At 41.4% G+C, this 16,420-nt stretch overlaps 1 protein-coding gene across 2 annotated transcripts in view; it reads left to right on the forward strand.

Annotated features, from left to right (window-relative positions):
* Positions 1-10,644, forward strand: part of LOC134309946 (matrix metalloproteinase-16-like) — a 106,023-nt gene extending 95,379 nt beyond the window's left edge. For both annotated transcript variants that reach the window (XM_062991415.1, XM_062991416.1), the window contains 3 exons: positions 801-951; positions 1,048-1,163; positions 9,454-10,644. In XM_062991415.1, the coding sequence (XP_062847485.1) occupies positions 801-951; positions 1,048-1,163; positions 9,454-9,782 (596 nt within the window). In that variant the 3' untranslated portion in view covers positions 9,783-10,644. The remainder of the gene's footprint in view (positions 1-800; positions 952-1,047; positions 1,164-9,453) is intronic.
* The last annotated feature ends 5,776 nt before the right edge of the window (positions 10,645-16,420 follow it).

The raw sequence follows: 16,420 nt of genomic DNA on the forward strand, positions 1-16,420 counted from the left end.
GACCCAGACAATAAACATTTACATTTATCCAAAGCGACTTACTGTACTGTGACAGCATATTGTCTAAGCAATTGAGGGTTAAGGGTCTTGCTCAAGGGCCCAACAGTGGCAACCTGGCAGTTGGGGCTTGAACCAGCTTAAACCAGCGACCTTTTGATTACTAGTCCAGTACCTTAACCACTAGGCTACAACTGCTTCTTGTTTATCTGCAATGTCTTGTTTATTGTTACAATAAACAAGAATGATGGATTAAAGTACGAGGGTTCTTCAAAAAGTTTCCGCACTTTTTAAAACTTTATTAAGAATTTCTAAAACAACATCAGTTTTCGACATTGTTGCGTGTTTTTAGTTGAGCGAGTAGCCACTGATCATCACATGAAAATCTTCTTCCCCTTAAAGCTGCTTCGAGCGTCCAAAAAGGTTTAAATCAGATGGAGCTAAATCCGGACTATAAGCGTCTCTCAGTCTTTCAGACACGACCGATTACTCCTCCCTCCACTCTCACCACTTCCAACCAAAATATAAAGTGCTAAAACTTTTTGAAGATTCCTTGTATAGGGCCGAGACATCCAGCGTAAGCCTTTACATTCAACTGCAGGGGTGAGATTGCTCAGCAGGTTGTGTAGCTGTAAATCAAAAGGAAGAACACATCTCAGAGCCAGTGATTAGTGAGAGCTGGTTTATGAAGTACAAGACTTTCATCTAACTAAAGCTTTGTGTTCTCACAGTCACATACATCACCACAGCAGTCGTGTGAATATTGTTTTCAAGCCTTCGCTTCTGCTTTTGCTTTTGCACAGGAAAGCAGTTCTGGGTGTTCAAGGACACCATGCTCCAGCCTGGATACCCGAAGGACATCTCCATGTTCGGAAACGGCATGCCGGCCCAGAGTATCGAGACCGCCGTCTGGTGGGAGGACGTAGCCAAGACCTACTTTTTTAAAGGGGACAGGTCTGTTTAGGTTTGCGTGTCTAGCTTGTTTATCTGTGGCTCTGTCCTCTTACTGCAGGATCACTTCTAATTATTCTTCTAATTATTTCCATGCAGATATTGGAGATACAACGAGGACATGCGGACCATGGATCCCGGATATCCGAAGTCCATCACGGTTTGGAAGGGTGTTCCAGATTCTCCTCAGGGTGCCTTTGTAGATAAAGCTAAAGGTTCGACCTTTGTTTTTTTTTTAATGATTACATTTTATTACGGTGTAGCCTACAGCTACACATTGTACTGTCCTTTACCTCTGTCTAAACATACAGGCTTAAAAAGATTCAGTTCCATTAATAGTCACCAATTTAACCCCATAAAACACTTAGAGAATTTTAAATATGTATTAATGTCATAATGTGTTGGTCATGTCCTTTTCTGGGACATTCAGATCTGCCCTCAAAAATCACCACTGTTTAAAGTGGACATGAAACACTAGATGTTATTTATTTATTTATTAGGATTTTAACATCATGTTTTACACTTTGGTTCCATTCATGACAGGACAGGTAGTTACTTCGCTCACCACGTGCATCAATGAGCCTTGGCCGCCCATGACCCTGTCGCCGGTTTACCGCTGTTCCTTCTTTGGACCACTTGTGATAGATACTGACCACTGCAGACTGGGAACACCCCACCAGAGCTGCAGTTTGGGAGATGCTCTGACCCAGTCGGTTAGCCATCACAATTTGTCTCTTGTCAAACTCGCTCATTTTTTTCTGCTTCTAACATCAACTTTGAGGATAAAATGTTCACCTGCTGCCTAATATATCACACCTACTAACAGGTGTCTTGATGAAGAGATAATCAGTGTTATTCACTTCACCTGTCAGTGCTCATAATGTTATGCCTGGTCATTGTAAATTTGGTTTGGGTCATTTTGAAGACAGAAGCTAAGGTTAGCATGATAAGTTAACGTTAACTGACAGGAGGACAGATAGATAGAATAATTAAATTATTATTGTAGGTTTTCCTATACGACCCACATCATGATGTCACATGCTGCGCTAGGACGCGATGGTGCTACACCTGTTTGAAACAGCTTATTGTTTTTATCTGGGTCCTTTGTGTATGGATTTTGCATGTTTTTTCCATGTGTGGGTTTCGTACGGGAGCTCCGGTTCCCCCCCATGTGAATATAAGCATTGTGTAAACACGGTGTAAAACATCTAAATAAATAAATCAGTAAGTATGTACTCCCACAGTACAAAGACACGCAAGTGAAGTGAATTGGAGATACAAAATTGTCCATGACTGTGTTTAATATTAAACTTGAACTGATGATCTTTTGTGACTAGTAACTACCGTTCCTAGTAACCAATGAATGTAACCAAAGTGTGTAAAAGCATGACGTTAAAATCCTAATAAATAAATAAATTAACCAAAACAATAGAACAAAAACTCACAAATTACTCCAGTTTTCCCCTTGCGTATTAAATTCCTGCTAAACATGAGTGAGTGAGTTTGGTACAAGCCGGTTACTCATTTATGGTTCATGCTTATGTTGCGTTTGCTAATCTGACTGTTGGAGGTGCGTCGAACCACGTTCATGCCATCTGTCCTCATATCTGCCTGCCAGATCGGCACAAGAGCTCCACGTTTCTAAAGCGTGAAGGGTGAATCAATATTCCAGGGAAATTGTCTGCTCGAGCAAGCTCTCCAACCCGTCTCTAGCTTTCATTTACCCACAGGCCCTGCACATCACCCGGATGCCAGAGTGAAAAGAAAATTAACCCTAATTGTGAGCCATTACAGCTACCAATAAAGGCCTGATGGCGATAGACGCTATTCTCATCAGTCTTACTGGCAGTGTGGAAATTCCGGAGTCAGTGGGACATGAATGCAGCATCCTGCGCTGGCCTGTTTCCTCCCATCCTGTTCCTGATTTTCATTTCAAATTAAAAATGTTGTTCGGCTCCGCCTCGGTAGCTGCTCTTCAGGTCGGTTCTGTCGCGTGAGCGCTCGTCCACGGTCGCTTCCACTTCGCTTGTTTCATTCACAGTTCAGCCGAGGGTCTTTTCAGGTTGATGCTTGCAGGGACTTTGCTGTGCCTTGGTGTAACCTGTTCTGTTTGTGCCGAATACAGTCGTACCTTCTAACGCGACGTCCCCCAAGCTCAAAATCTAGCTCGACGCCCATTGTTGAGAAATTTGTACCCTTCAGCTTGACTTTTCCCTTAAACTTGACGTGCGTTTGATGTAAGCAAAGGGGTAAGCGTAAGGGCGCGTTCACATTACAACAGCAAAACCGTGTTTGCGCAGACTTTTGCTGCATTGAACTTGTGATTTTTCTCACTCACTTTTTTAACCGCTTATCCAATCAGGGTTGCGGAGGGGGGTGCTGGAGCCTATCCCAGCTTTTCAATGGGCGCAAGGTACACAGTAACACCCTGGATGGGGCGCCAGTCCATCGCAGGGCAAACACACATACATACACACACACACATACATTCACCTATAGGGCAATTCAGTGTCTCCATTTAACCTGATTGCATGTTTTTCTACTGTGGGAGGAAACCGGAGCTCCTGGAGGAAACCCACGCAGACACGGGGAGAACATGCAAACTCCGCACAGAAAGGACCCGGACCACCCAACCCTCTTGCTGTGAGGCGACAGTGCTACCCACTGAGCCACCGTGCCACTCTAATTGTATTTCAGTGTTTTTATATTATATTTGTTTGTTTATATTGTTTGTAGAAGTGTCAAAAACAGCCTCATTATTTCACATAAGCCTAAGATATGTGTAATGTCACAGGACCGTGGAACACATTAACAGGTTTCCCAAACATCCTTATGGGAAAAAAATACCTTAAAACCCAACGCCTTTTAAACTTAACACCACTCCCAGAACCAACTGACTTCCACATTATTTAAGCTCTGAACCCAATTAATAGCTGCATTTACACAGAGATCTTATACGTCTGATATATGAACACATTCCACATAAACTAATACGTTAGAAGCTTAAGTGGATCGTTTTTCTTTTTCTCTTAGTGATTTATGTGAGCAGTTTGCTTATTATTGACCTACTTATTGCTCTTTTATTTCTGAATCACTTTAATTTGGTATCTGTGCTCCTAAAACTGATACTTATTATAATTAGTTTAAAATAAGAGGTAGGAAATGTAATTTTACAATTTTATCCCTAATTTAATCACCACCTGTATTTAATTGTCATGGGTTTTTGCCATCGTCTTGCTATTATACATGATGAAGGTTCCTCATGTCCCATGCTCCTGTTCTAATGTGATTCCCTAAACCAGGTTCTTATTGGCACCTTAATAAGAATAATTTGTTGCCTGTTGGCTTCTCAGGTTGATTCTTTTCTGTCCCTCAGTGTAAATTATTCAATTGTGCTGGATATTTAGAATTACCTTAGACACTTTACTTACACTTTTACACTCTGAACCCAATTAATATAACCAGCGTTAATTCTAGTGTTACATTAAGCAGAAATTTCCAGGCTTTGCATCATTCATACCTACAGGCTGCATTTAACTGAACTGGGTTACACACATCTACACACACAAGATCTTATACGTCTGATATATGAACACATTCCACATAAACTATCACGTTAGAAGCTTAAGTGGATTGTTTTTTTCTTTCTCTTTCAGTGATTTCTGTGAGCATTTTGCTTATTATTGACCTACTTATTGCTCTTTTATTTCTGAATCACTTTACTTTGGTGTCTGTGCTCCTAAAACTGATACTTATTATAATTAGTTTAAAATAAGAGGTAGGAAATGTAATTTTACAGTTTGATCTTTAATTTAATCACCGCCTATATGGATCCTTGCCATCGTCTTGCTATTATACATGATGAAGGTTCATGTCCTTTGGTCCTGTTCTTATATGTTTCCCCTAAACCTGATTTTTATTGGAGGATTAATAAGAATAATTTGTTATTAAGTTGCCTGTTGGCTTCGCAGGTTGATTCTTTGCTGTCCTTTGGTGTTAGAATTACCTCAAACACTTTGCTCACATTTTTTACACTCTGAACCAAATTAATAGAACCAGCGTTAATTCCAGTGTTACATTAAGCAGAAATTTTCAGGCTTTGCATCATTCGTACCTACAGGCTGCATTTTACTGAACTGGGTTACACACATCTATACACAGAAGATCTTATACCTCTGATATATGAACACATTCCACATAAACTAATACGTTAGGTGCTTAAGTGGATTGTTTTTTTCTTTCTCTTTCAGTGATTTATGTGAGCAGTTTGCTTATTATTGACCTACTTGTTGCTCTTTTATTACTGAATCACTTTAATTCGCAGTCTATGCTCCTAAAACGGAAACTTTTTATTATAGTTAGTTTCAAATAAGAGGTAGGAAATGTAATTTTACAATTTTATCTCTAATTTAATCACCACCTGTATGGATTTTTGCCATCGTCTTGCTATTATACATGATGAAGGTTCCTCATGTCCCATGCTCCTGATCTAATGTGTTTCCCTAAACCAGGTTCTTATTGGAAGATTAAAAATAATAATTTGTTATTAAGTTGTCTGTTGGCTTCTCAGGTTGATCCTTTTTTGTCCCTCAGTGTAAATTATTCAATTGTGCTGGATATTTAGAATTACCTTAGACACTTTACTTACACTTTTACACTCTGAACCCAATTAATAGAACCAGCGTTAATTCCAGTGTTACATTAAGCAGACATGTCCAGGCTTTGCATCATTCATACCTACAGGCTGCATTTTACTGAACTGGGTTACACACATCTACACACAGAAGATCTTACACCTCTGATATATGAACACATTCCACATAAACTTATACGTTAGAACAGGGGTGCACAACATACAGCCCGCGGGCCAGACCCGGCCCGGCAAAACTCTCAATCCGGCCTGCCAAATGAAGTGCTGATGCATTTTTAAATAAATGATGCTGTCACTTTAAATTCACCGGGTAATTCCATGAAATTACGACTGAAATTACGACTGAAAAGTGACTGCTGAGTTAAGTAAATACAAGTTACTTCTCCATGTCTTTGTCCAAACCAAGTACGAGTGAAAAAAGAAAAGTGGATCTCGAGCATAGGAAATTTAACCCTGAATGGACATGTATTTTTTTAAAGAAACGGGCCATGGCGTTTTCTCATGACAGGTGTGCTTGGAATGCATGGCAGTGACAAAGGAATATAAGGCATTATGAAACAAAACACCCAAAACTCGGTGATCTCCGAGGTGAGGACATTAAGCAAAAATATTAAAGCACTAAAAGACTTGTGACCACCACATTAGTCAGTTGGTGTCAGAAAGACGCTGCAATATCTCCCATTGAGCAAGACATTTCTTGTAAGTACCTGATTTTATGTAACTGTATTACAAATTCATGTGGACAGGTCTGTAAAAATAAAAATTTGTGGCCCTCTGGTTTAGGTGTTTATGTGAAATCGGTGAATGGTAAAACGAAGTTGTGCACTCCTGCGTTAGAAGCTTAAGTGGATAGTTTTTTTCTTTTTCTCTCAGTGATTTATGTGAGCAGTTTGCTCATTATTAACCTACTTATTGCTCTTTTATTTCTGAATCACTTTAATTCACAGACTGTGCTCCTACAGGTAGGAAATGTAATTTTACAATTTTATCTAATTTAATCACCACCAATATGGATTATTTTGCCATTGTCTTGCTATTATACATGATGAAGGTTCCTCGTGTCCCATGTGTTTTTTCTAATATGTTTAGGTCTTTCCATAAATCAAGTTCATATTGGCAACTTAATAACAATAATTTTAAAATGCAGAATAATTTAGAGGTTCAAAATGCTTGAAAGATGCAATACAAGATATACTGATCAGCCATAACATTAAAACCACCTCCTTGTTTCTACACTCGCTGTCCATTTTATCAGACCCACTTACCATATAGAAGCACTTTGTAGTTCTACAATTACTGACTGTAGTCCATCTGTTTCTCTACATACTTTTTTAGCCTGCTTTCACCCTGTTCTTCAATGGTCAGGACCCCCACAGAGCAGGTATTATTTAGTTGGTGGATCATTCTCAGCACTGCAGTGACACTGACATGGTGGTGGTGTGTTAGCGTGTGTTGTGCTGGTATGAGTGGATCAGTCCACTCACTGTCCACTCTATTAGACACTCCTACCTAGTTGGTCCACCTTGTAGATGTAAAGTCAGAGATGATCGCTCATCTATTGCTGCTGTTTGAGTCGGTCATCTTCTAGACCTTCATCAGTGGTCACAGGACGCTGCCCACGGGGCGCTGTTGGGTGGATGTTTTTGGTTGGTGGACTCTTCTTAGTCCAGCAGTGACAGTGAGGTGTTTCAAAACTCCATCAGCGCTGCTGTGTCTTATCCACTCATACCAGCACAACACACACTAACACACCATCACCATGTCAGTGTCACTGCAGTGCTGAGAATGATCCACCACCTAAATAATACCTGCTCTGTGGGGGTCCTGACCATTGAAGAACAGGGTGAAAGCAGGCTTAAACAGTATGCAGAGAAACAGATGGACTACAGTCAGTAATTGTAGAACTACCAAGTGCTTCTATATGGTAAGCGGAGCTGAAAATGTGAGTTTCTTGAAAAAAGTTTGAAAAACTCTGTCCTAATAGATGCAGGTCTTAGCCAGTAATATACTGGTTTCTGTTCACACATGAGCTAAACCAGTAGTTATCCGATAATTGTACGAGATCTTGAGCTTCTCTTCTGTGTGCACACACAAATTTTCTCTTGTAAATAAAATCCCTTGTTAAATTTCCATATAATAGAGCGTGTGTAAAAAGGTCCGTTGTTCTCTGGAAACTCCAGCTTTTGTATAAGCAAGAACTCCGTGTTTTTCTTTAGTCTGCCTGGAAAACATGCATAAATAATTCAGGTGGAGATAAAGGATGAGTGTAGCCTGGTTGTTCTGCTGAGTGTGTCGCATGTATATTTACTTTATTCACCGGGGAGCTGTGGAGCTCTCGCTTCTTCTCATTTCTCAACACACTACAACAGCCACGTTTACACGCAGCCTGATAATCTGTTAATAATCCGTCCATGTACACACCTCGATCAGCTAGTACAATTAAAGGCGAATAAAATTCTGTCTGATTGAACGAGGTTGGTAATCCCTTTATTAATCCGTTAATTAGAAAAATAATACCATGTAAACGCCTGTAACTAATTACATTCCCAGTCAGAAAGAAGAAGATATACTTTATTTGTCATATATACATATACAGATGTACAGTACAATGAAATTCTTTCTTCGCATATCCCAGCTTGTTTGGAAGCTGAGGTCAGAGCGCAGGGTCAGCCATCGTACGGCGCCCCTGGAGCAGACAGGGTTAAGGGCCTTGCTCAAGGACCCAACAGTGGCTGCATAGCAGAGCCTGGATTTGAACCGCCAATCTTCCGGTTCATAGCCCAAAGCTCTACCCACTAGGCTAGGCTACCACTGTCCCGAAAAAAAGTTCAAGCATGTGCATTTGCATCATAGCGGAAGTTTATGATAAAATTCAACATAGTGGAAGTAAAAAAACTGAACTGCAGAAGGGACGAGGTTTATGCTGCGAACTTTAAAAATATTAAGCAGGATACAACAGCAATTAAATAAACACAGCAACTGAAAGCTGGGGAACTGTCCTGCTGCGCATCCTATTCTGACTGGACTCAAGTGATGCTGGTTGTCATGGTAACGTGCACTAAGTGGTACTCTACATACACCATATTGCCAAAAGTATTCACTCACCCATCCAGATCATTGAATTTAGGTGTTCCAATCACTTCCATGGCCACAGGTGTATTAAACCGAGCACCTCGGCATGCAGACTGCTTCTACAAACATTAGTGAAAGAACGGGTCGCTCTCAGGAGCTCAGTGAATTCCAGCGTGGTACCGTGATAGGATGCCACCTGTGCAACAAGTCCAGTCGTGAAATTTCCTCACTACTAAATATTCCACAGTCGACTGTCAGTGCTATTATAACAAAGTGGAAGCGATTGGGAACGACAGCAACTCAGCCATAGTGCGCAGAGGTCGCCAACTTTCTGCAGAGTCAATCGCTACAGACCTCCAAACTTAATGTGGCCTTCAGATTAGATCAAGAACAGTGTGTAGAGACCTTCATGGAATGGGTTTCTATGGCCGAGCAGCTGCATCCAAGCCTTACATCACCAAGCACAATGCAAAGCCACTGGACTCTAAATCTGCAAAAATTAAGTCTGAAATGGGAAGTTGTAGCGTAGTGGTTAAGATACTGGACTAGTAATCGAAAGGTCCCTGGTTCAAACCCCACCACTGCCAGGTTGCTGCTGTTGGGCCCTTGAGCAAGACTCTTAACACTCAATTGCTTAGACAGTATACTGTCACAGTACTGTAAGTCACTTTGGATAAAAGCGTCTGCTACATGCTGAAAATGTCAATGTAACTGCAGATGCAGACTAAACTGTTTTGGTTACTTGATGACATGACCTAACGTTGCGTGTGAATGTTTTGCAGGGTTCACTTACTTCTACAAAGACAAAGAATACTGGAAGTTTAACAACCAGAGACTGCGGGTGGAGCCCGGCTACCCTCGCTCCATCCTAAAAGACTTTATGGGCTGCGACCTGATGCCCATCGACCCGGATCGCGTCCCGGCCGAAGACGTGGACATCGTCATCAAGCTGGAGAACGAGGCCGGCACGGTGAAAGCCATCGCCATCGTCATCCCCTGCGTCCTGGCGCTGTGCCTGCTGGTGCTGCTCTACACCGTCTTTCAGTTCAAGAGGAAAGGCACGCCGCGCCACATACTGTACTGCAAGCGCTCCATGCAGGAGTGGGTGTGAGACGGAGCCGCGCGTAGGCCCGCCCCTTCGCTCCTAAACTCCCCCGGCAGACGCCGCGGTGGTACGGTCCACCTTAAACCTGCGTACTACGGCCCCGATCTTTCTCCGGCTCGGCCCACTTTCTTCGGGTGAGCGGAGAGGGCCTTTGCCTAGACCTCCCACCTCCAGGAGAGGAAGGGTGCATCATTCTTACTCTCAGCCCCTTTCCCCTTTGGCTTCGTGCACCCGCTTTGAGACCAGCGAGGGCTCTGGATCAGACTCTCGCGGTGCAGTGCGTCGTCCTGCTTCGAATCAGGTCTGTCTTGAGTGGATAAAGCAGATTGCTAGAACCCTAAGAATTCCTCCCCACTGCACGCTCTACAGAGGAAAAAATAAACACATGCCGAAAATGAAGAGTTGCTTAAAACTTATTATATTTAACCTTTTTTTGTATTTTGAGTTTGTATTCTGGACTAGAGCTATTAATAATTCCCTTTAAGCACTCCTGAACAAGTCAAACCAAATACAAAACGTGTTTTTTCCCCCCGTGCTCTTGAACTGGTATGAAGTGGGTATATCTCGACTGTTGTGGCAGTCTGTCTAAGAAACAGGGGCCAAATGATTTTGCAATATCTTCAACAGCCTTAATTGTAAATCATATTCTTTTTGTTCGCTTCTGTTTGAGCTTTCGTCAGCCAGTCGGCGAGTGGCGACTGCTGCGTTGCCTCTTTTTGTCTTTTCTTTGGTAATCGTGTTTAACTGAATGCGTACATGGATCAGAATCAATCTGTTTAAGGTGAAATATATGAGTAGGACTGATTTGCAGACCGAAAGCTAAAATAATAGCTTTATCAGCTTATATGTTACAGCAACATCAGTCTACCAATAGAAATCCAATGTTAAGAAACGTAATTGAAGTGCTCTCTTTTTTTATTATTATTTTTTTTTATTATTTTTACCGTCTACCTGCCCTGCAACGGCAAGCAGTGTTGGTGCTCATCTCTGAAAGGAACTCCCGTCTCTTTAAGACTGCGACCCGTCTTAAAACACCCGTACCCGCACCCTCCAATCCCATGCTATCCCAAATCGAACATAGGTGAAGATATTCCAGAGCCTTAACACATGCTGCACACGGGCTTCAACACAGGACTGACCACACTAACATCTCAGGACACTGTTTGTGATACCTGTCTGACCACATGGGGGTCCAAAAGAACAAAACACTTAACAAAAAAAAAAAAACAAGAAGGAACCAGAACTATTAATCCACCCTGCAGCAAGCAACTTTAACCACGATACAGCCTAACGCATTAACAGAACTTTTCTTTTCCAGCTCTTGAATCTACAGAACCTTGTTTGCAGTCGCCTTTTGATTTCTTCTTTAATCATTCTTGAGCAAAAATACATGATCTCAACGACAAGGTACAAGTGGTACTCAGAATAGCTAAACAGTCATCAGAAATTCTTCATTTAAACTGGATAAAAAATCTTCAGTCTGTTTTCTTTTTTGTTTATAAAAAATACAGCTGAAGCTTCTCCAGCTCTGTAAGATTCTGAATGGGATCATGGATCAGTCCTGACAGAAAAAAATAAAAGATTAGTAAATGACCTACATTCTTTTCTGCTTTTTACTTACATTCCTACTTAAACAAATGCAAACAACATTTTATCTGCTTTGATTTTTCTCGCACTCTTGCACTCTGTCGCTCCGTCTTTGTTTCATCAGACTACTTAAATACTTGGGTCTGTACCAGGCATTGATTTCAGCGCTGGGTTTGGGTGTCGTCTCTGTAGGTTTGTTTTGACACAAAATTAGTCCTCTTTGGGTCTGACTGAAAACCTAGTGAGCTGCCTTGCTGCCTACTGTCTACCTGATCAGATGCCTCAGTAGAGAGGATTCTAATAAGACATCAAACTCATAAAGCAGATTATTTAGACGTGGCTAAGTGGGTAGCAATGTCGCCTCACAGCAAGAAGGTCCTGGGTTTGAGCCCCAGATGGGGCGGTCCGAGTCCTTTCTGTGTGGAGTTTGCATGTTCTCCCCGTGTCTGTGTGGGTTTTCTCCGGGAGCTCCGGTTTCCTCCCACAGTCCAAAGACATATAAGTGAGGTGAATTGGAGATTCAAAATTGTCCATGACTGCGTTCGATATAAACTAACACAATATAAACTAAGCTAACACAGTTAGCCTCAGGCCATTCAAATCAATGGGCTGAGGCGGCACAACCCGCTAGCACGCCAGTTAAACTGTCCCTGACGGGCCTGAATTTACAAATAAATAACACTTGTGCACCTTTATCTAAATTAAAAAACCAATAATTGGTTAATGGTCTGTTTTGAGAGGGGGGTATAAATGGCGCTCTAGCTTGTTATACTGTCAAACCAGCAGGGTAAACGAGTTTTAAAAGGTGAGACTGGTATCTGGTTTGTGAGTGGACGGCTTTTAAACATGTGATCCAATCATTGATTTTATCTAAGACAAACACCAGACCACTAATATCTGCTAGACCAGAGATCAGAACCAGAGATCAGAACCTGAGATCAGAACTTGGGTCTTAAGGAGGGGGGATTTAAATATAAAATAAACAACTTTATTCTTTTTTTGCTAACCCTGTGTGCATGTACATAAGCATGACCTTCTTTTACCAGCACATTTTCAAATCCTGCTTTCAGGTAAACACTGTTGCCCAAATATCAGCTTCTTTATGGTATTGTATGTCATATATGGTATATCATATGGTTACTTCTTTTTTACAATTTCATACAAATTTAAATAGATATCAGAAGTACAGAAATCAGAAATACCCACTTTGACCATCAGCATGGGTCATTACAGTTTAAATCTCTGATTTGATCTGGATTAATGGACTGTTATAGTGGCTGTAAGGTTGGGCAGGGGACTATAAATGGTGCTTAAGCTTGTAATACTGTCTAACCAGCAGGGTAAATGAGCTTAAAAAGGTGAGACTGGTATCTGGTTTGTGAGTGGACGGCTTTTTTCATCGATTTCACCTACGACAAACACCAGACCACTAATATCTGGTAGACCAGTGATCAGAACTTTGGTCTTAAGGAGAGGGGGTTTAAAAATCAAATAAAAACCCTTATTCTTTTTTTTTGCTAACCCTGTGTGCATGTACAAATGCATGGCCTTACTTTTACCAGCACATTTTCAAAAACTGCTTGCCCAAATATCAGCTTCTTTATGCTATTGTATGTCAAACGGTTACTTTTTTTTACAATTTCATACAAATCAATAACATATGTCATATCCAGATATCAGAAATACCCACTTTGACCATTAGCATGGGTCATTACAGTTTAAATCTCTGATTTGATCTGGATTAATGAATTGTCTGTTTCAGTGGCTGTAAGGTTGGGGTGGGGGGTATACATAGCACAGTAGCTCCATTTTAGGCCAAATTGTAGGCCTTTGTTGTATTACTGTTTAACCAGCAGGGTAAATGAGCTCAATAAGGCAAGACTAGTATCTGGCCTGTGAGAGGACTTTGCAATTGGTGCTAAATTGACCTACACTGGCAAGGTAATCTATTAATCTATGGTGCTATTCTCTGAAACCCAGTATGGATTTACACTTGATTGATTGTGACCTGAGCAGAAAGAATCCACGTTTATTTAGTGCAAAAACTGAATTATCTTTATATAACTGTTCACAATTACAGCTAGATCAAAGCCTACTGCACATGACATGTCAAACCTGTAGGTTAAACTTGTAATGTAAAGGTAAATCAAATGCCTGATTCACATGATCTCCATGTAAATGCGTCACACCAACTGTAGAAAAGCTCTGCTGTCTCAAATAGTTGATTATTTTTGGTGGTGTTCCAATTCCACATACTTTAGCGTAGTGGTTTATGGTTTTGGACACAGGACTAGACTAACTGTACCACTTGGGTATGTACTTGGCTGAGTTTTTCCTGCTTCATTCATTAGCTGTGGTGCATTTTGCTGTCATTCAGGAGCTCAGATCACAAACCACATGACTGATGACCAATTTTAAGCATGTGCAAAAAGAAAACTTGAAGGTTTGGTGATTGGGTCAGTAGTTTCATTGTCCTAGTTGACGGTCGGTCACCTTTATAGGACAGGCACATGTATACACAGTATGCCCAGTATAGTTTTACATCTAGGGGAATTCTGGCATTTCCCAGTAAATTCTTGGGAATTGGAAATGGTGGTGTGCAGTAGGCTTTACTAGTAAACGTTCTGATTAATAATGGACTCTAAACTAGTTTGATTATTTACCTGGATGCAGAAATGAGCAGGTTAGGTTACTGTAGATATCTGCTGCTCTGTGACATCTTGTTATTCATTCCCACCTCGCGTTCATTTTTTTTGTTCTTCGGCTCATGACGTTCTCATTTCATTTACTGTTTTGATTTTGTGTATATGTATTAGTATGCATACATGACTTTGCACACCAGAGTGTTAAATCGAGACGACAACTAAGGTGGAAAAAGTTTTTTTTCCTGTTTCATTTGTATTTTTTGTTCATTCTGGCATGTTTTTGTGTTGTCATTTTAACATCCATTTCTTAAAACAATAAAGACGTTTTGACATTTACTTCTGAATCATGTTCATGTGCATTCTTTTGCCCCCTCCATCCATTTTGACATGCATCACATATACGTCTGGACATCCAAACATCACATCCTTATGCGCTTTATGCTGAAACATAAAGATGGATGGCTATTTAGTTATAAGAACATTATAAATGTCAGGCAATCATTGCAGTTACTATCCCAGTTGAGGGCGGCGTGGTGGCTTGGTGGGTAGCACTGTCACCTTACAGCAAGAAGGTCCTGGGTTCAATTCCCAGGTGGAGCAGCCTGGGTCCTTTCTGTGTGCATGTTCTCCCCGTGTCTATGTGGGTTTCCTCCCACAGTCCAAAGACATGAAGTAAGGTGAATTGGGGATACAAACTTATCAATACCAAAGGTTGTATAAAGGATTAAAGCTGGCTTTGTGCAGACCAGTCAGGTTCCTCCACACCACTGATCAACTTTTTATTTATACATCATCTGAAATGGGCAAAGGGAACCCCCCGCCCCCGCCCCCCCTACCTCCTCATAAAAGGTAGGAAGTATGGAGTTGTGCTGATATATATAGAATTGAATAGAAAATATACAAATAGAATATTTATTGCTACATACATATTGTATATTGATGATACATATTCACCCAGGCGGCACGGTGGCTAAGTGGGTAGCACTGTCGCCTCACAGCGAGAAGGTCCTGGGTTCGATCCCCGGGTAAGGTGGTCCGGGTCCTTTCTGTGCAGAATTTGCATGTTCTCCCCTTGTCTGTGTGGGTTTCCTCCCACAGTCCAAAGACATGCCGCTAGGCTAATTGGAGACACTGAATTGTCCCACAGTTACCTAGCCACTGGGATGCACAGACCGGTGCATTGTAGTGCCAGATAAATAGGGAGGGTTGTGTCAGGAAGGGCATCCGGCATAAAAACTGTGGCAAATCCTGCCGACGACCCCTAACGGGAAGAAGTCGGAAATGCCGACCCAGTAACCGAAAAACGGGACAAAGGCTGAGGAACATGAAGAAGAAGATGATACATATTCACTCCCCGGCCTCAGAACTTTGTGCGTTTTCTACATTTCATACAATGACCCACCCACCACAACCCTGACCACAATAAATTGGTGGTAAAACAGACCATATTCTGCATATTTTGCATATTCCAGCTTGTTTAAAAGCTGGGGTCAGAGCGCAGGGTCAGCCATTGCACAACGCCCCTGGAGCTGAAAGGGTTAAGAGTCTTGCTTAAGGGTCCTATAGTGGCTGAATGGCAGAGCTGGGATATGAATTTTCGACCTTTCGTTTGCTAGCCTAAAGCTCTACCCACTAGGCTACCAATGTTCCACTGAGTAAATGAAAGTTTGAAACCAAATCCACTTATTTACAGGTGTCCACATAATTTTGGCTTTGTAGTGCATAATTTTTCTTATAATGGCTCTTATCGTTTCTTCAGTTGCAATTGTTTACCATTTACATTTTCAGCATTTAGCAGACGCTTTTATCCAAAGCAACTTACAGTCTAAGCAATTGAGGGTTAAGGGCCTTGCTCAAGGGCCCAACAATTGCAACCTGACAGTGGTGGGATTTGAACCAATGACCTTCTGCTTACTAGTCCAGTACCTTAACCGCTAGGCTATAACTGCCACAACCAGTTCACCAGGCCTTGTCTGAATAATTCTAACTACAGTGTCTTGCAAAAGTATTCAGCCCCCTTGAACTTTTCAACCTTTTGCCACATTTCAGGCTTCAAACATAACGATATGAAATTTTAATTTTTTGTGAAGAATCAACAACAAGTGGGACACAATCGTGAAGTGGAACGAAATTTATTGGATATTTTAAACTTTTTTTAGAAATAAAAAACTGAAAAGTGGGGCGTGCAATATTATTCAGCCCCCTTGCGTTAATACTTTGTAGCGCCACCTTTTGCTGCGATTACAGCTGCAAGTCGCTTGGGGTATGTCTCTATCAGTTTTGCACATCGAGAGACAGAAATTTTTGCCCATTCTTCCTTGCAAAACAGCTCGAGCTCAGTGAGGTTGGATGGAGAGCGTTTGTGAACAGCAGTTTTCAGCTCTTTCCACAGATTCTCGATGGGATTCAGGT

Source organism: Trichomycterus rosablanca, chromosome 3 (genome assembly GCF_030014385.1).
Source record: "Trichomycterus rosablanca isolate fTriRos1 chromosome 3, fTriRos1.hap1, whole genome shotgun sequence".
In the NCBI taxonomy this organism is placed as follows: domain Eukaryota; kingdom Metazoa; phylum Chordata; class Actinopteri; order Siluriformes; family Trichomycteridae; genus Trichomycterus; species Trichomycterus rosablanca.